This window comes from Mustela putorius, unplaced genomic scaffold (assembly GCF_011764305.1).
Source record: "Mustela putorius furo isolate JIRA1106 unplaced genomic scaffold, ASM1176430v1.1 tig00000596_pilon_pilon_pilon, whole genome shotgun sequence".
NCBI classification, from domain to species: Eukaryota; Metazoa; Chordata; class Mammalia; order Carnivora; family Mustelidae; genus Mustela; species Mustela putorius.
In genome coordinates this window covers 4,765,115-4,786,155 of record NW_025421428.1, presented here as the reverse complement: position 1 = coordinate 4,786,155, position 21,041 = coordinate 4,765,115, and the positions used below count along the sequence as shown (strand labels likewise).

General features: G+C 40.2%; 1 protein-coding gene and 1 pseudogene across 1 annotated transcript; both read right to left on the bottom strand.

The window, feature by feature from the left end:
* Window positions 1-818: 818 nt before the first annotated feature.
* On the bottom strand, window positions 819-1,752 carry LOC123392818 (annotated as a pseudogene).
* Window positions 1,753-8,568: 6,816 nt separating this feature from the next.
* Window positions 8,569-9,507, bottom strand: LOC123392809 (olfactory receptor 1J1-like). The gene has a single exon (XM_045082900.1). The coding sequence runs from the start codon at window positions 9,505-9,507 to the stop codon at window positions 8,569-8,571; it is 939 nt and encodes a 312-aa protein (XP_044938835.1).
* Between the last annotated feature and the right edge of the window lie 11,534 nt (window positions 9,508-21,041).

The following is a 21,041-nucleotide window of genomic DNA, read 5'->3' as shown; positions in this document are numbered from 1 at the left end:
ACTCAATTAAGTAAGCCAGAATTCTGCATGTCCCTATCTTAAACTTTGTAGCTAACTTGAGTTTTTGTAACTCTAGAAAAAAATGTTTTAAGAATTGAGAGTAAAACTAAGGAGAAAATTGCTAAAATATGGATTATCATTAATTTTTATACAACTATTTTAAGAGTATTCTAATTATCTGCACCACTAAGATTCATAAACATCTGAAACAAGTTCATATGAGGTCCACAGAAAGACTTGACATTTCCAAACCACAGCACATTTGACAGTTCCCAAAATTCTTCAACACGGGCATGAGAAAGGTAAAGAATGAGAAGACAGCTGATAAAAATGCCTAACAGATCCAAATAGCAAATAAATTTGAAGTCAAATGCCTTTTCCTTTAAAGAGGAAAGCATGAATTTTGTGTGTGTGTAGTCTCAAATATAAGGCAAAACTGTAACTGTTAAGGATAATTCCCACTCCAGATTTATGAGTTTCGTGCTCTGAAGACAATTGAGATAATGGTGCTTCTGTATGTGCCAAGTCCCAAGACTTAAGGAAACCTAAAGAGGCATAAAATAAAGTTAAAAAAGAAGTTGGTTTACAGAACACAGATGGTTACAGCAAATACCACTCATTGTGTCTGTGCATGGTGGTTTAAATGAACTCACTGGGTTTAGGGAGAGTCAGCGGGAAGAACTGTCAAAGCAGGTCACCTGGAAACAGGAAAGTGGAGTGGGTGCCAGCAACAAAGATGGTCCTCTGCATAGTACTCCAAAGAGGAATGTCTGGCAGTGCCATTTGGTGAACTAAGAACTGAGAAGGGGAGGTGATTGTCACGTGGAGAAAAATATTTCCCTCCTAAAAAGCCTCCCCAGAGCCTCTTTCATTTCCCTGTTCCTCAGGCTGTAGATGAAGGGGTTTAGCATGATGTACACCACGGTGTACATCACTGAAGCAATTATGTCTTTGTCATGGGAGTTGTTTAATGATGGGAAAATGTGCATAACCATGATTGTCCCATAGAATAGAAATACCACAGAGAGGTGGGAGCCACAGATGGACAAGGCTTTACAGATCCCATTAGTAAGGGGAACCCTCACGATGGGGACATGAGACCAGGATGCCAGCCAGTGGCATGATGATTCCCAGTGCCCCCACAGTGAAGTTGACCAGCTCATTGATGAAAGTGTCAGAGCAGGACAATTTGAACAGAGCAGCAAGGTCACAGAGAAAATGGTGGATAGCGTTATCAGCACAGAAGGACAGCCAGGCCAGGCTGACATTGTGGGACAATGTGGGACACTGCACTGCTGCATGAGAATAGCCAGGACACAGCCTGGTTGAGATTCACAGGTTTTATATGACGGTGGTGTAGTGTAGAGGATGGCAGATGGCCACATACCTGTCATATGCCATCACTGCGAGAAGCAGGTTTTCAAAGCAGCCAAAAAATATGAAAAAAATATGTCTGTGTTACACACCCTGCATAGGGAATGGATTGATCCTGAGTATGCATGTTTATCAGCATCTTTGGGACAGTGACAGATAAGAAGGAGACGTCAGTGAAGGCCAGATGGCTGAGGAAGAAGTACATGGGGGTGTGGAGGCGAGAGTCCAGCCTGATGAGCAGGATGATGAGCAGGTTCCCCAGCACCGTGGTCAGGTACATGCCCAGGAACAGGACGAAGAACACTCCCTGCTGCTCTGGCCAGATGGGGAACCCAGGAGGAGGAACTCGGACACGCTGCTCTGGTTCTCCCTCCTCATTCCCCTCTTCTGTCTACTGGGGGTGAAGGAATAGGGAAATGTCAGAGACTTTGGAAGCTGATAATATCCACAATGGGGTTTCTTATTTTCTCTTGAAAACAAAACAAAAAAAACCCCAAAAACTAAAACAAAAAACTGCCTGGATTTCTGTCATACACTAGTGTCGCCAAAGCACAAGACTGATCCTCAATGCCCCAAATGATTCCTTCTCGTGGAAACGAAAACAAAATTATTATTATTATTATTATTATTATTATTATTTATTTGTCAGAGAGAGAGAGAGTGAGCACAGGCAGACAGAGTGGCAGGCAGAGTCAGAGGGAGAAGCAGGCTCCCTGCAGAGCAAGGAACCCTATGTGGGACTCAATCCCAGGACGATGGGATCATGACCTGAGCCGAAGGCAGCTGCTCAACCAACTGAGCCACCCAGGTGTCCCTATTATTATTTTTTTTTTAGAGAGGGAGGGAGGAGAGGAGCAGAGAAAGAGGGAGACAGAATCTCAAGCAGGCTTCATGTCAAGAAAGGAATCTGACACAGGGCTCCATCCCACAACCCTGAGATCATGACCTGAGCTGAAATCAACAATCAGATGCTTAACTGACAGAGCTACCCAGGCCCACCAAGGGTAAAATCATTCTAATTTGTTTTTAACCAACCATGTTCCTGGCATTGTGCTACCAGCTGGAGATACAAAAATAAATAGGTCACACAGGCCATCTTTCCCCAGGATGCTGATCCTCAACAGAACACCTGACAGAGGCCAGACTGAAGGTATGGGTTTATAGCCAGATGGTTCATGTTGAGAACCCAGCTCCACCACTTGCTGGCTATATGACTTATGGAGCTACACCTCTCTTGGCCACACGTGATGCTTCTGTAATGTAAAGATACCAATATTACACATTCATAAAGGTTAATAAGAGAACTCTAATTCTGTACATATTAGCCTCCAAGTACAGTCCTATATAAAATAAACACATGGAGTTTTATAGATTATTCTTATGACAAGATAAGTATCCAAAAAAAACCAGGATCAAATTCAAGGATTTCATGAAATAACATTATGAGATGGTCAACACGAAGAACCAAGTAGCTGATCTAAAACCTGTGTTAACTTGTCTGAGTGCGCATACCCTCAGAGGGGTCCCTGAGTTCATATCCTATCACTGGGGGTAAATTCCCTGGTGGAACTTGACTTAATGCATGTTCAATTTTTTTGTGAAAAATAAATCTTACTTTAGTTCTCCATCTCTTTCCATCTGTGTCTGGTGCTTGAAGCTGATTCAGGTCTCAGTTTTTATGGGCAGGAAGATACCTGAGACACGAGACCCAGGATCTGGATGTGAGAAATACTGAAGGACTGGAGGTGTCTGTCAGATTTCACAGTTATGTGATTTACTATCACCGTTTCCTAGTATCTTCCTAGATCTTCACACTTAGAATAATTGACACTTAAAGAACACTGTGTCAGACAAAAATGTTTTTGCACTATTGCCTTGCTAAATATTTTTTCACAGTCCTACAAGGTAGGTGTTATCATAACTTTACCACACACATACTCAGGAGGAGTGAGAAACCAGCATGATCACATAGTAACTGCTATAGTCACAATTCTCTCTCATGTGTTTTTTAAAAATTTATTGGAATCTCTGTTCCTATAACCATACTCTTCCTTTCTCTCTTTAATTAGACAAAAGAGTCAAGATCTTAAAAAATATTACTTCAGGATTTGAAGGAGTCCTGCTCAGATAACTGTGGCCAATGATTCCAAAAGCCCATTAGTTTGTAAAATACTTTCATGTTTCTTCAATTTCTCTCAATCCATCAGTGTTTATTTTGTGTCTAAGAAATAGAGAAGACAGTGAGGGTTTTTTCCCTTTCATTTTATTAACAGGAGTAGAGAAATCGCTTGCACAATGTCACATAGATATTCCATAGTAAAGACTGCTCTTAAGAGTAGATTTTCACAAAATCTTTTTGCTAGAGAGAGAATTTACTGGAGGGGCTGAAATATAAGCCCTGGCAGTTGTTTGTTTTCTGTGTTTTGTTTGTTGTAACACAAGTGCCTGGCTTAAGCTTTGTTGAAGCATCCATCTCAGAGGCATAGGCTACCTTGAATAAGTACTTGGCCAATACATGATCAGATAAATAGCTAAGCCACTTCTCCCCACGGAGGTTTCTTTGATTTCAACATCTTGCTTGATTTCTATAATGGACCATTTGGACAACTTGTCTCTTCTCTTCCCTGTACTTCATATTTACCCTCTTATTTTTTATTCTTTTTTGTATTTAATTCTTTTAAAAATATTTTATTTATTTATTTGCTAAAGACAGTACATAAGCAAGGGGAACAGCAGAGGAAGAGAAAAAAGCATGCTCTCTGTGGAGCAGGGAGCCTGATACAGGTCTTGATCCCAGGACCCTGGGCTCATGACCTGAGCTGAAGGCAAATGTTTAACCAACTGAGCCACCCAAGTGCCCTTATATTTAATTTTTTTTTACTTAATCAATTATCTGCTTTATTAGAAAATCATGCTGTTGTTGTCATCGTCATTGATATCATCATGCATCTTTTGAAGTCAATTTACATTTGTAAACCCGAGCCTTAGCTGTCAGCAGGACTCCAGCCCTATATCTCAGGGTAATTTTTTTTAATTAAATTTATTTACTTTCAGCATAACAGTATTCATTATTTTTTTTTCACTACACCCAGTGCTCCATGCAATCCGTGCCCTCTATAATACCCACCACCTGGTACCTCAATCTCCCATACTTTCAGGGATCATTTCTATAGTTTGTTACACTCTTATGCTTTAAATTCACCAATAACGCACAGGCCGTCAAAACTCTAGACCCCCACTCTCAGCCACAATAAAAGTAGAACCCCAGGCCTGCGCTCTTTCTCTCTACTATGACCTCACTGTGTAGCCTCACATGTGCTGTGCAATTTCCAGGTCTTGTAAATAATAAAGCCCAATTTTCAAAATATTCCTGATGGTTGCTGCTAAAAACCATCTTTCAAGCAAAACAAAACCCACAAGGGCCAGTCCAACCACAACATTTGGGTATTGATAGGCTGAAACTGGTACAAAACAGGAGTGAAACCACAGTCAAATGTTAAAATACCCATATGGTTGGTAGAGGAACTTAACATTCACATTGTTGTATGTCTGACAGTAAATGCTTGTTCCAGACCAGGAAGTTGCTGGGTGCCCCTGGCTGGCCTGGTTCAGGGGCTATGAGGAGGGGACAGGAACTTCACCCTTCTACCGAGGTCTGGCTTCTCACTGAAAGCTTCCAGGTCAGACTTAACCCAGGATCTCAAACCTCTCCTGCAGGAGACCCAGAGCATCTAAAGAAACCACAGAGCTACAATTGGAAGGGAAGGGAACAGATAAGATAGGGAAGAAGGGAACAGATAAGATAGGATAAGATGAGGTGCTTTGGCTTAATCAGCACAATGCATGAAAGAGGTGGATGGGAAATGCTCAGTATTGAAGAGGGGAAGCTTCTGCCTGGAACTTGGGAGAGAGCCTTGGGAGAGGGCGTAACTTTCCTGTCTTCTTACCACATGGTGTCTCCTGAACAGTCAGGAAGTACAGAGTCAGGTGTCTCAGCCCCCATGAGCCTATAATTTACTAAGTGTTTATGATGTGCCTAGTACTTGTTGAGCAGCTTACAGACAGTACCTTACAGCAATGAACATCATTCCCGTTTGACAGCATCAGAGAGGCCACACCCAAGACCACAAAACTATTAAGTGGGAAAAAGACAAAGATTTGGGTGTGAATTTTTGTGATACCAGAAATGAGCATTTAGTTTCTGAACTGTGTTACCAAAATTGAAGAAGAGTGTCAAAAATATTGCACTTGCAGGGGCCCACCTACTCTATGGAAATCCTACTGTATGGAAATAACTGGCCCCTACCAGTTATTCAAAGTGGGTTTCCTGGGTTGGTTCTGGCCGCAGGCAAGTGAAGAGTCAGAATATGAGAATGTTAAACACAGACACATAAATGTTTGTATCTTGGTTTTAAGTCGCTATTCTACACATCTTCTATGTAAAGGAAGTTATGGGGTGAGTGTGTTGTACACAAAAGCACTCACACACTATCACAGACACATACTTGCCAAAGGGAGATTTATAGCCTTTTCCAGCTTATACTCAAACTAGGTAAATACAGTCAGGGTGTGAGTCAGCTCCATACACATCTATGCAAAATTCACAAACAAAATACACCCTTACATGTATGAACAACTGCACACACAGGACTATCAAGCACCCAATAGCCCACCCGTTGTAGTCACAAGCAGTCACATATATTCAAATTATAAGCAATATACAAGGTCTTACATACAAGTAACATAAATGCAAATAAAATAGGCATTCATGTGGCTAAGAGTAAATTTCCAGCATTCTCTGACTTATATATATCCTAGGTGAAGACATTCCTGTGAAAGTCAGTTATACACACATAAAGTCATACAATACACAGAGAACTGTGGAGATTTCGGGGCTCCTTCTGATCTATGCCAGTGCTATGAGTTCAGATACTCTCTGCTTTGTACTGTTAACCTGAATCCTTACTTTCTGTCCTAAAGACCCAGGATCCAAGGAAAAACAGCAAACCTTGGTGGCCCACAGACTTTTACAGGCATTCGTATCTGTTTACCAGCCTCAAAATGATGTGCAAGAAGATCTCCTTTTATACATCAGAAAGTTAAAAAAAGAAGAAAGAAAAAGAAAGAAAGAAAGAAAGAAAGAAGAAAAGAAAACAAAGGAACCCCGAGGAAACAGGCCCAACTTCCTGACTAGAGAAGCCATCATCTTGGACTAATTGTTCAACTTCCTCCTGGCCCCTTGGGAAGGAGCACATATAGGTTCCAGGGGGCTGAGATACATACAAGTGAAGTCACAGGAGAAAGTGTCCGTAATGTCAGTGATAATTTGGGGCAGAGCAGGTCTCCAGATGGGAGGCACAAGCTTCCTCAGTTGCCCATGGCCTGTGCTTCATGAGTTCAGATTCTCTGGACAGTAGTACATGGCCCAGGCAGTATTGTGGATCTCAGCAGGCTTCTGCAGGCTCCACAGCACCTACAGAGGCCTCTATTAGAGCACAAAGGCTCTTAAAACGTACAGGTCTCCCCACCGCTCTGTGAGTTTCTGTAGGGTAGGGTCTGTCCAGGGTAAGGTCTGTCCCTCGTTCAAGAGTAGGGGGATTGAGTCTATGTATTCAGGGGGGAAAAAAAGATTCTGGGCTCTTTTTCTTACTAATAGGGCATACCTGAGCAAATTACCAAAAATCTCTGTGACTCAGGTTCTTCAAAGTGGAAATAATAATAGTACTTTTTGTGTGAGTTTGAGGGATAGTTAAAAGAGCACATTGTGGAAGCTTAATAAATGTTAGGGTTTATTGTCACTGTCCTTGTATCACTAGAGATCAGCCACAGCACACAATAGGTAATTGGTAACTGCTGAATGACTTCATTTACTCATTCACTCAATCGCTTAACAAATAAATCATTAAGGCTCTTAAAAAAGGAAGACTCTGATATATGCTCTAGAGACAGAGTGGTGACATCAGCAACCAAAAAAAGAAAGAAAGAAAGAAAGAAAGAAAGAAAGAAAGAAAGAAAGAAAGAAAGAAAGAAAAAAAGAAAGAAAGAAAGAAAGAAAGAAAGAAAGAAAGAAAGAAAGAAAGAAAGAAAGAAAGAAAACTGCTATAAAAAAAAAGGAGCGTGAGGAGTGGGGTCAGGAATGCCAGAATGTGGGGCACCTGGGTGACTCAGTCAGTTTAAGTGTCTGCCTTCAGATCCTGATTTCAGGGTCTTAGGATTGAGCCCTGCCTAGGGCCCCCTGCTCAGCAGGGAGTCTGATTGTTCCTCTCCCTCTCACTCTGCCCCTCCACACTACTCACACGCTCTTTCTCTCTCCTCTCTCTTAAAAAATTAAATAAATCCTCTTTTTGGTGAGTGCTGTGAAGTGTGTAAACCTGGTGATTCACAGACCTGTACCCCTGGGGATAAAAATATATGTTTATAAAAAAAAAATTAAAAAAAAAATCTTAAAAAAAAAAAAAAAAAAGTTAATCATCCCCATGACTACCTGGGGATAAACTTGGGGGTCTTTTCCTTTTTTAAGTTGCATGCACAGAGCTTAGAAAATTACCTAGCTTATAGTAGTCATGGTAAATAATTTTGTGAGCATGAGTTATGAATTCATGTATTTATCTTTTTCCTTCTTAGAAGTGGAAGCTTTCAGTTTAGGAACAAGACAACACTCATTTTCCCAAATTAAAACTAATCAGGCAGATAGTGGCTATTCTCTCCACAAAAATCCAACTTACAGTGGAAAATTAAAATCTTCCTAGAATGGAGAAATGAGGTAACTTGATGGTCTCCACTGGGCTCCCCTATTAATTTCTTGTCATAGGCAAAATCAAATGTAAGTTTATTTAAGTTTTAGCAAACCATCAAAAACACTTTATTCTAGCTACTGCATTAAGAAGGTAGGCATTCTGGACTTTCCAAAACTAAACATTAGAAACTTTATGGAGTATTTGTAGTTTTGGAAAATAATAAACAAGAAACAGGAAATAAGGAGCTGATTTATATCTCATTTACTTCAGTAGATAGAAACTGTGGGTTATAATTAAAAGCTAAACATGACGAAACTGAAATGGGTTGGGTCCTATAACATAACTGCTAATTTAAAGGGCAGTTGGGAGAATACAGGAGACATGGATAGTCAACACACAATTTTTCAAGATCTCTGACAAGGTCAGTGGGTGAAATAACACAATTAGGTGATTCTCACTAGGTGAAAAGGATTTTGTTTCTGAAAAGAATCCCCAGAGCCAATTTCATGTCTTTGTTCCTTAGGCTGTAGATGAAGGGATTCAACATGGGAGTGACCACTGTATACATCAGTGAGGCAATCATGTCTTTGTCATTAGAGCTACCTGATGAGGTGGAAAAGTATAGTGCCATAATTGTTCCATAGAATAGAGATACCACAGAGAGGTGGGAGCCACAGGTGGACAAGGCTTTGCAGATACCTTTGGTAGAGGGGACCTTCAGAATAGAGGCCCCAATGTGGCCATAAGAGACCAAGATACCACTCAATGGAAAAATGACAACCACAGCCCCTGCAGTAAATATGGCCAGCTCATTAAGAGAGGTGTTGGAGCAGGACAACTTGAGTAGGATGCGGAGGCTACAGAAAAAGTGGGGAATGATGTTGTCAGCACAGAAAGACACCTGAGTCAGGAGGAGGGTGTGCAAGAGGGCACTGCCACAGGAGAGAATCCAGGAGCCAGCCACCAGCAGCACACACAGGTCCTCCTTCATGATGGTGGTGTAGTGTAGAGGGTGACAAATGGCCACATACCTGTCATATGCCATCACTGCAAGAAGGATATTATCAACACAACCAAAGAGTAGATAAAAATACATCTGTGAAATACATCCAGGATAGGAAATGGACAAGTGCTGAGTCTGCATATTTCTCAGCATCTTTGGGACAGTGACAGATGAGAAAGAGATGTCCGTGAAAGCCAAGTTGCTGAGGAAGAAGTACATGGGGGTGTGGAGGTGAGAGTCCAGCCTGATGAGCAGGATGATGAGCAGGTTCCCCAGCACCGTGGTCAGGTACATGCCCAGGAACAGGGCAAAGAACACTTCCTGCTGCTCTGGCCGGATGGGGAGTCCCAGGAGGAGGAACTCGGACACGCTGCTCTGGTTCTCCCTACTCATGCTGCTTTTCTCTCCTGGGGGAATAAAAAGAAATGGGAAATGTCAGGCACTTAGAAATACTAAGCATAGCAATTACTGTGTGGTCACATTTCTCCAAGTGACTGTCAGCGTTCAGACAAGTATCGCCTCACACTCATCCAGTCTGGAGGGAGGGATACAAAGAGATTTGTCTGTATCCTGACATAATCACTTGAGGAAAGAATGCAACATCAGACTCTTCAATGGGTATAAGCAGATCATTCTTTTTTGCTGTTGTTTTTTTACACACATAGAGACACTGTGGTAGACACCAGGGAGAGTCATAGGTAAGACACAGTCCCTTCCTCTGGGGAGTCCACATTCCAGGGACAGCCTCACAGCCCTGATGAAGAGCCTGGTTCTGCAGCCAGACTGCTTGTGAGCTTGTGTCTTGTTCTTGCTTCTCCTGATTGCTGCTCACCGGATCCATCTGTCTGTCTTTCTCTCACACATATGCATGCTTGCTACTTACAGCACTGAGAAGATTAAAGAAATGTTACATGTACAAAATAAGTCTTCCATACATAAACTCACTTCACACCATTAGGATAATTATTATCAAAAAAAAAAGAAAGAAAAAGAAAAAAGAAAAGGAGAGGAAAGGGGAGGGAAAGTGGGAAGGAAGGAAGAAAACAAGTGTTGATGAGGATGTGAAGACATTGGAACACTTGCTGGTGGGAATGTAAAATGGTGCAGTCACAATGAAAAACACTATGGCAGTTCCTCAAAAAATTAAAAATAGAATTACCATATAACCCAGAAGTTCCACTTCTGGGTATATATCCAGCATAATTGAAATCAGTTCTTAAACAGATATGTTAACACCCATGTTCAAAGCAGCATTATTCATAACAACCAAAAGATGGAAACAACCTGTGTCCATTGACAAATGAATGGATAAACACAATGTGATATATACACCCAGTGGAATGGAAAGAAGGAAGTCCTGGCACATGCCTCAATGTAGATGAACCTTGAAGACGTGCTGAGTACAATACGCCAGTTACCAAATTATAAATACTGTATGACTCCACACACATGAGATCCTAGAGACAAAAAGAGAGACAAATTCATAGAGACAAAAAGTAGAATGGCAGTGACCAGCAGTTCCCTTCCCAGGGAAGGGAAGTGAGAAGTTATTGTTCAATGTATACAGTTTCAGCTTGGGAAAATAATAAAAGTTCTGGAAGTAGATGGTGGTGATGGTGTGAATGTACTTAATGGCACAGAACTGTATACTTAAAAATGATTTAAATGGCAATTTTTAATGTTATATATTTCACCACAATAAAAATGTTTTAAGTTAGAAGATATATAAATAAGAATTAATAAATTATTGACTCTAGGGGTATCTGGCTGGCTCCGTTGGTGGAACATGCCTCTCTTGATCTCAGTCAAACCCTATGCTGGGTATAGACATCACTTAAAAATAAAATCTTTTGGAGCATCTGGGTGGCACACTCAGTTAAGCATCTGACTCTTGGTTTCAGCTCAAGTCATCATCTCAGGGTCCTGGGACGGAGCCCTGATTCAGGCTCTGAGCTCAGTAAGGAGTATGCTTGGGATTCCCTCTCTCCCTCTCCCTCTGTCTTTCTCCCAGCTTGTATTCTCCACCCCCCGCACCCGTCTCTCCAAAATAAATACATAAATCTTTTTCAAAGTCCTAATAAAATTTTTAAAATTTTATTCTTGCTTTTAAAAATTGTGTTATGTTAGTCACCATACAGTGCATCATTAGTTTTTGATGTAGTGTTTTATGATTCATTGTTTGCATAATAACACCCAGTGCTCCATGCAATACTTGCCCTCATTAAAACCCATCACCGGGCTAACCAATTCCCCCACCTCCTCCCCTCTAAAACCCTCCATTTGTTTCTCAGAGTCCGTAGTTTCTCATAGTTCATCTCCCCCTTTGATTCCCCACCCCCTTCATTTTTCCCTTCCTTCTCCTAACATCCTCTATGCTATTCCTTAGGTTCCACAAACAAGTGAAACCATATGATAATTGACTTTCTCTGCTTGACTTATTTCACTCAACATAATCTCCTCCAGTCCCATCCATGTTGATGCAAATATTGAGTATTCATCCTTTCTGATGTCTGAGTAATATTCCATTGTATATATGGACCGCATCTTTATCCATTCATCCATTAAAGGGTATCTTGGCTCTTTCCACAGTTTGGCTACTGTGGCCTTTACTGCAATGAACATTGGGTGCATATGGCCCTTCTTTTCACTACATCTGTATCTTCAGGGTAAATACCCAGTAGTGCAATTGCTGAGTCATAGGGTAGATCAAGTTTTAATTTTTTAAGGAACCTCCACACTGTTTTTCAAAGTGGCTGTACCAGCTTGCATTCCCACCAACTGTGGAAGATGGTTCACCTTTCCCCACATCCTCTCCAACATTTGTTGTTTCTTGCTTTGTCAGTTTTTACCATTCTAACTGCTGTAAGGTGGTATCTCAATGTGGTTTAGATTTTAATTTCACTGATGGCTAATGATGATGAATATTTTTTTCATGTGTCTCTTAGCCATTTGTATATCTTCTTTTATTTATTTGACACAAAGAAAAATAGAACACAAGCAGTGGGAGTGGCAGGCAGAGGGAGAGGGAGAAGCCAGCTTCCCGCTGAGCAGGGAACCTGATGCAGGACTGGATCCCAGGACACTGGAATCATGACCTAAGCCAAAGGCAGTTGCTTAAATGACTGAGTCACCTCAGCACTCCTAAAAAAAATTCTTTAAAAAAATAAATGAGTAAAGGGCACATTCAAAAGGAAGATGACTAAATAGGGCACATGATGTGAGGAGTACTGAGTGTTATATTCAACTAATGAATCATAGAATATTATATCAAAAAGGGCTGGAGGTAGGAGATTGGGGGAGCCAGGTGGTGGGTATTATGGAGGGCATGCATTGCATGGAGCACCAGGTGTGGTGCAAAAACAATGAATTCTGTTATGCTGAAAAGGTGGGTATTATAGAAGGCATGGATTGCATGGAGCACTGGGTGTGGTACAAAAACAATGAATACTATTATGCTGAAAATAAATTTTAAAAATTTAAAAAAAAGAAATAAAAATAAAAATTAAAAAGTTTAAAAAGAAGTGTAAGATAAACAGAAGAAAAAAATAAATAAATGTTCAAAAGTCCTCAATTTAAATGTGTAAAAAGGTCATGTAATTTATTTAAAAAAACAAACAAATTAATGATGCACTATACCTTTGCTAATTGAATTTAAATAAAACAACAACAATAAATAAATAAATAAATAAATAAACTAACTTACTGTTTTGGCAGCATGAATGACCAAGATCATAGGTCAGGAATTAAAGAAAACAGAGGTATATATAGGCCATCAGGGAAGATCAAGCAGCTTCCTGATAACATGTCTTTACTTCTGTGATCTTTCTCATATCCAGGGAAATAGTGAAGGCACAGACCATGATCCCTGGTAATTAGAACATCCACAGCACTTAACTCACCACATTTTTAACAAATTTGCCAATAAATAACTTCCTTCATATCTGCCATTCTTTCTCTCCCGTTCATGCCTGCACTTCATAATGGCTAAGCTCTGAGTATACATGCAATGTAAATGACATGAGAATCTGCCCAGTGGCCCCAGAGAACAATATATTATGGATGTCATTGGCGTAAGGAGCTATACCAGAATTCATAGTCATCTGAGTAACTAGACAAGGTTCCAGTATTAACTACACCATGTTACCCAAAGTGGAAATATGGAAATCACTGAAGGTCAATGAAGAAATTTGGGGGGGGGGGGGGGCGCTGGAGAATTTCACAGTAGCCTTCAAACCACATGGACAAATTTCCATCAACTTTGCCTAAAGAGGAGTTTCCTTGGAGGTTCCCATTGTGTCTAGAGCTGAGACAAGAGAGGAGTCAGGCTGTAGAGCCATTTCCCCAGGCCAAGTGCACACACATCACACACACAAAACAGACACGTAGAGTAACACAGAAACAAACCCAGGGTGCTGTGCTTTGGCCCTCTCTGACCTATACTCATCTCCAGTTGAAAGTATAGAGAACTTATATTCATTTTTTTTCTTATTTTCATTTTTAAAATGAAACATTTTGTCACACAAAACTTAAAAAAAAAAACAGAAGGAACCCTTCTTCTTTTTTTTTAATTAATTAATTTATTTTCAGCATAACAGTATTCATTATTTTTTCACCACACCCAGTGCTCCAATGCAATCCGTGCCCTCTCTAATACCCACCACCTGGTACCCCGACCTCCCACGCCCCCGCCACTTCAAACCCCTCAGATTGTTTTTCAGAGTCCATAGTCTCTCATGATTCACATCCCCTTCCAATTTACCCCAACTCCCTTCTCCTCTCTAACTCCCCATGTCCTCCATGCTATTTGTTATGCTCCACAAATAAGTGAAACCATATGACAATTGACTCTCTCTGCTTGACTTATTGCACTCAGCATAATCTCTTCCAGTCCCATCCATGTTGCTACAAAAGTTGGGTATTCATCCTTTCTGATGGAGGCATAATACTCCATAGTGTATATGGACCACATCTTCCTTATCCATTCATCCGTTGAAGGGCATCTTGGTTCTTTCCACAGTTTGGCAACCGTGCTAATGCTGTTGGTGGGGATGTAAAATGGTCAGCTGCCATGGAAGACAGTATGGTGTTTCCCCAAAACATTGAAAATAGAACTACCACATGATCTTGCATCCCACTTCTAGGTATATACCTTTAGAAAGGATTGAAATCAAGATCTCAAAGCAATTTCAAAAGCATTTCCATGCTCATTGCAGTACTATTCACAACAGTGAAGTTATGGAAACAACCCAAATGTCCATCAACAGAAGAGTGGGTAAAGAAAATGTGGTATAAACATACAATGGCATATTATTCCACCTTAGAGAAGAAGGAAATCCTTCCATTTGTGATAACATGGACAAACCCAGAGGACATTATGCTAAGTGAAATAAGCCAGTTCTATAAGGACAAATACTCTATGATTTCACTTTTATGAGGTATCTAAAAGAGTCAAACTCATAGAAACAGAATAAATAGTAGTTACTAAGGGGAGGAGGGGGAAAAGGTATAGCTGTTATTCAAATGATATCAAGTTTCAGTACCTGAAAGAATTAGTTCTAGAGGCCTGCTCTATGGCATGATGCCTGTAGTCCACAGTACTTTATTGCGCACCTAAAAATTCATTTAAAAAGTAGATCTCATTTTAAATTTTTTTAATCCAGAAAAAACAGGGATGCAAGGAAATTTTTGGAGGTGATGGATATGTCTGTTACTTGATTGTGGTGATAGCTTCAAATATATATGCATATGTCCAAACTCATTAAATTGTGTATGTTAATTTTGTAGTTTTTCTAACAATTGCACCTCACTAGAAATGTTTAAAAAATCATGCACATCCAGTCATCCAGGCAACTCACAAACCACACACATACAATACACAGAACCTCACTACACACAATAAGAATCACTTGTAGTCTAACACAACATACAATTAACCTAAAAAGAAACAACATATACACAACCACACAAGCACACACAAACACACATACATGCATTGCCAGGAGATTTCCAGCTTTCCATGATCTATTATCAGCACTATTCAATAGGATGGTCTCCAGTGATGGAAATGCTCTATATCTATGTTGTCCACTATAGCAGCACTGGCCCCCTGTGACTACTGAGGACTTGATATAGAGCTACTACAACTGAGGAACAAAATTTTGATTTCAATTAATTTCAGTTAATTTTAATTTTATGGCCACATGTGGCTAATAGCATCATAGAGGTCAGTGTGGAAGTCAGCCTCTAAAAACACAAGCAATGTAAATACATTGTCTCTTAGTCCTCAAATGCACATATCTAGGTCTAGTGATGTTTCCCTACCTTGTTCCAAACTATGCCAATTCTTGCTGGTCCAGGCTGCTACCTGAATACTTCTCTCTTATGCCTCCCTGGGCTGAGGGTCTTTAGCACCTTTCATGCCTGTTCACAAGCACTAGAACAATGAGCAAGAAGATTCACATTTACCAATAAGACAAAGACCCAGGGGAACACAACCCCAAGCTTCTGGTTAGAGAAGAAGCCAACAGATATAATTGCCCAATTTCTTGCCTCCCTCTTGAGATGGATCCTGTACAGGGACCAAAAGGGGGTGAACCACAAGAGTCCCAGGAGAAAAGTGTCCCTAATGTCAGTGACATATTAGCCTCCCCTCTGCCTGGTCATGAGAAGGTGGAGAGGCCATGAACACCCTTGACTTGAAGAATACAGCAATGGACTCTGTCTCTCCATACATAATAGAAAGGCCCAGACAGAGTAGTACTGCCCTTATAGACTCCCACACCACTGATTCCATCCCCCAAATGTATTAGAGCACATACACCACCACCATTCTTTCCATTCTTAGAGAACCACAGATCCACAAAAGCCAAAGTAATCTTGAGAAAATTGAACAAAGTTAGAGGCATCACACCTTTTCTAAGAAAGATTTTTATTTATTTACTTATTTATTTGAGAGAGAGGAGAGGGAGAAGCAGGTTCCCTGTCAGTAGGGAGCCCAAGAGGGGGCTTTATCTCAGGACTAAGATCATGACCTGAGCTGAAGGCAGACAGTTAACTGAATGAGCCACCCAGGTGCCCTGAGGCATCACACTTTTGACTTCAAACTATAATACAGACCTATAGTAATCAACACAATATGTTATTGGCATGAAAACATATAGACCATGGAACAGAATACAAAGCCCAGAGATAAAACCATGCATAGGCCATCAACTAAGCCTTGACAAGGGAACCAAGTGTATACACAAAGAGTAAAGGATAGTCTTCAGTAAATGGTGTTGAGAAATAGGATATCCATATGCAACAGAATGAATATGAATCCCAAAAATGTGAAAATAGATGTCTGTGACATTCAGCACCAGGAGCCAAAAATGTCTGCAACCTTCATGGGCAGCAGAAGCACCATCCAAGAGCTGTTCAAGTGCATGTTTCAGAGCAGTTCATGGCCATGTTCAAGTGCAAGGCTTTCCTGCACTGGTACACAGGCAAGGGCATGGATGAAATGGAGCTCACCAAGGCCAAGAGCAGCATGAATGACCTGGTTTCCAAGTGCAAACAGTACCAGGATGCCAGGGTCAAACAGAAGGGTGAGTTTGAGGAAAAGGTAGGGGAGAAGTTGGCCTAGAGTTGTCTGGTACCCAGTAAAGAATGGAAGCTATGTGAACTCTTTATTTACTCACAACCTGTTATCTGATGGCAAGTCTCTCTGTGTGTGCACTGCTCTTCTCCCTGCCTTGACAGCACATGCACTTAGAGCATAGGATATTTGTGTATGAAGTTTTCCAAGTGGAGATTAGACCCTTTAAAAAATACAAATAATTTTCAAATACTTTCTCCTAGTGATGTTGAACATTTTTCATGTGTCTGTTAGCCATTTGTATGTCTTCATTTGAGAAGTGTCTGTTCATGTCTCTGCCCATTTTATTTATTTATTTATTTATTTATTTATTTATTTTCAGTGTAACAGAATCCATTGTTTATGCACCACACCCAGTGCTCCATGAAATACATGCCCTCCATAATACCCACCACCTGGCCATTTTTTTAATATGATTATCTGTTTTGTGTGTGTTGTGTTTGAGGAGTTCTTTATAGATCTTGGATATCAGCCCTTTGTCTGTACTGACATTTGCAAATATCTTCTCCCATTCTGTGGGTTGCCTCTTTGTTTTCTTGACTGTTTCCTTTGTTTTGCAGAAGCTTTTGATCTTAATGAAGTCGCTTTTGTTTCCTTTGCCTTTGGAGACAAAAAAGGGGCACCTGGGTGGCTCAGTGGGTTAAGCCGCTGCCTTCAGCTCAGGTCATGATCCTAGAGTCCTAGGATTGAGTCCTGCATCACAGGCTCCCTGATCAATGGAGAGTTTTCTTCTCCCTCTGATCCTCCCCCTTCTCCTGCTCTCTTTCTCCCTCATGCTCTCTCTCAAAAATAAATAAATTTAATAAATTAAAAATAAATAAATATTTGTTATGCTCCACAAGTAAGTGAAACCATATGATAATTGACTCTCTCTGCTTGACTTATTTCATTCAGGAATAAATTTAATTAAAAAAAATTGCAGGAATCTTAAAAAAATAAAAATAAAAAATAAATAAATAAATAAATAAAATGCCTTATAGCTCTTAATATTTTGGTATATGGCCCATTTATTAGTTAACTTAATGTATAGTATGAAGTAAAGGTCTAAGTTGAAGGTTTTGGATTAGAATATCTGATTTCTCTAGCACCGTTTGTTGAAAAGATTGTCTCTCCCCCACTGAATTGCCTTGAACTGCATTCACACCTATGTCAAAAACCAGTTGATCACAAAAGTACGGTTTGTTCCTTATGAGGTTTATCTGGTCCCTCAATTCTGTTGCATTGTTCTATATGTCTATCATTATGCCAATGCTACACTTTCTTGATGATTATAGCTTTACTGTAAGTTTTTAAATCAGGGCGTGAAATACCTCCAACTTTGTTCTCCTTTCAGTTACCTAACACACCTCTGTAGTTACAAACACCACCTCTAATTGCTCTGACTAGATATTCCAGTATTATGTTAAATAGCAGTGGCAAGAATGGGCATTGCTCTCTAGTTACTGGTCTTAAAAGAAAATCTTTCAGCTTTTCACTGTTAAGTATGACACTAGTTGTGGGCTTATATATAAATTTTATTATGTTGAGGGGCACCTGCGTGGCTCAGTTGGTTAAGTGTCTGCATTCCACTCGGGTCCTGATCCCAGGGTCCTGAGATTGAGCCCCATGTTGGGCTACCTGCTCAGCAGGGAGTCTGCTTCTCCCTCTCCATCTGCCCCTATCCCCCCAACTCATTCCCCCTCTCTCTCTCAAATAAATGTATTAATTAAATGTTTTAAAACTTCATTTTTTAATTAAATTAATTTTTTTATGTTCAATTAGCCAACATACAATTATGTTGAACTGAATTCCTTCTATTCCTAGTTTGTTGAGAGTTTTTATCATAAAAGATGTTGAATTTTGTCAAATCCTTTTCCTGGAAAAATGAAGGGGGGGGTGGAATCAGAATTACAGATGAATCATGAGGGACTATGGACTCTTGGAAACAAACTGAGGGTTTTAGAAGGGAGGAGTATGGGGGGATGGGTGAGCCTGGTGATGGGTATTAAGGAGGGCACAGATTGCATGAAGCACTGAGAGTTATATGCAATGAATCATGGAACACTACATCAAAAACTAATGATGTACTGTATGGTGATTAATGTAACATAATTAAAAAAAAATTGAGGGGCACCTGGGTGGCTCAGTGGGTTAAAGCCTCTACCTTCAGCTCAGGTAATGATCCCAGGGTCCTAGGATAGAGCCCCACATCAGGCTTTCTGCTCAGCAGGGAGTCGGCTTCCCCTCCTCCTCTGCCTACTAGTGATCTGTCTGTCAAATAAATAAATAACATCTTTTAAAAAATTGAAATAATTTGTGGTTTTTCTTCTCTATTCTGTTAATGTGATATATTGCATTAATTGATTTGCATATATTGAACCATCTTTGCATCCCAGGGATAAATCCTACTTGGTCATGGTGTATGATCCTTTTAATGAGCTATTGAATTTGGTCTGCTAGTATTTTGTTCAGGATTTTTGCATCTTTGCTCATCAAGGTATTGTCCTTATTTTTTATTTTAATTTCAGTGTTGTTAAATACAGTATTATAGTAGTTTCAGGTGTACAGTATAGTGATTCAGCAATTCTATACATCAACCTTTACTCATCACAACAAGTGTGCTCCTTAATCCTCATCTCACACATTCCCCACCCACCTCCCCTATGATAACCATCAGTTTGTTCTCTATAGTTAGGATTCTTTTTCTTGGTTTCAATCTCTCTCTACTCATTTATTTTGTTTCTTAAATTCCACATATGAGTGAAATCTTACAGTATTTGTCTTTCTCTGATTTATTTCCTTAGCATTATACTTTTTAGCTCCACCCATGACACTGCAAATGGCAAGATTTCATTCTTTTTATGGCTAAATAATATTCCTCTCTCTCTCTCTCTCTCTGTGTGTGTGTGTGTGTGTGTGTGTGTGTATGACCTCTTCTTTATCTTTCTTTTTGTTTAAATTTTTTATTTCTTTTCAGCTTAACAGTATTCATTGTTTTTGCACCACACCCAGTGCTCCATGCAATCCATGCCCTCTATAATACCCACCACCTGGTTCCCCCAACCTCCCAACCCCCGCCCCTTCAAAACCCTCAGATTGTTTTTCAGAGTCCATAGCTTCCCAAGGTTCACCTCCTCTTCCAATTTCCCACAACTCCCTTCTCCTCTCTAACTCCCCATGTCCTCCATGCTATTTGTTATGCTCCACAAATAAATGAAACCATATGATAATTGACTCTCTCTGCTTGACTTATTTCACTCAGCATAATCTCTTCCAGTCCCGTCCATGTTGCTACAAAAGTTGGGTATTCGTCCTTTCTGATGGAAGCACAATACTCCATAGTGTATATGGACCACATCTTCCTCATCCATTGATCCATTGAAGGGCATCTTGGTTCTTTCCACAGTTTGGCGACTGTGGCCATTGCTGCTATAAACATTGGGGTACAGATGGCCCTTCTTTTCACTACATCTGTATCTTTGGGGTAAATACCCAGGAGTGCAATTGCAGAGTCATAGGGAAGTTCTATTTTTAATTTCTCAAGGAATCTCCACACTGTTCTTCAAAGAGGCTGCACCAACTTGCATTCCCACCAACAGTGGAAGAGGGTTCCCCTTTCTCCACATCCCCTCCAACACATGTTGTTTCCTGTCTTGCTAATTTTGGCCATTCTAACTGGTGTAAGGTGGTATCTCAATGTGGTTTTAATTGAATCTCCCCGATGAAGATGTTTTCATGTGTCTGATAGCCATTTGTATGTCTTCATTGGAGAAGTGTCTGTTCACATCTTCTGCCCATTTTTTGATATGATTGTCTGTTTTGTGTGTGTTGAGTTTGAGGAGTTCTTTATAGATCCTGGATATCAACCTTTTGTCTGTACTGTCATATGCAAATATCTTCTCCCGATCCATGGGTTGCCTCTTTGTTCTTTTTTAATACCTTAAAATTTTTTAAATTTACTTTTTATTTATTTTCTGTATAATAGTATTCATTATTTTTGCATCACACCCAGTGCTCCATGAAATCCATGCCCTCTCTAATACCCTCCACCTGGGCCTCTTTGTTTTCTTGACTGTTTCTTTTACTGTGCAGAAGCTTTTGATCTTGATGAAGTCCCAAAAGTTCATCTTCACTTTTGTGTCCTTTGCCTTTGGAGACATATCTTGAAAGAAATTGCTGTGGCTGATATCGAAGAGGTTACTGTTTACATTCTCCTCTAGGATTCTGATGGATTCCTGTCTTACGTTGAGGTCTTTTATCCATTTTGAGCTTATCTTTGGTTATGGTGTAAGAGAATGGTTGAGTTTCATTC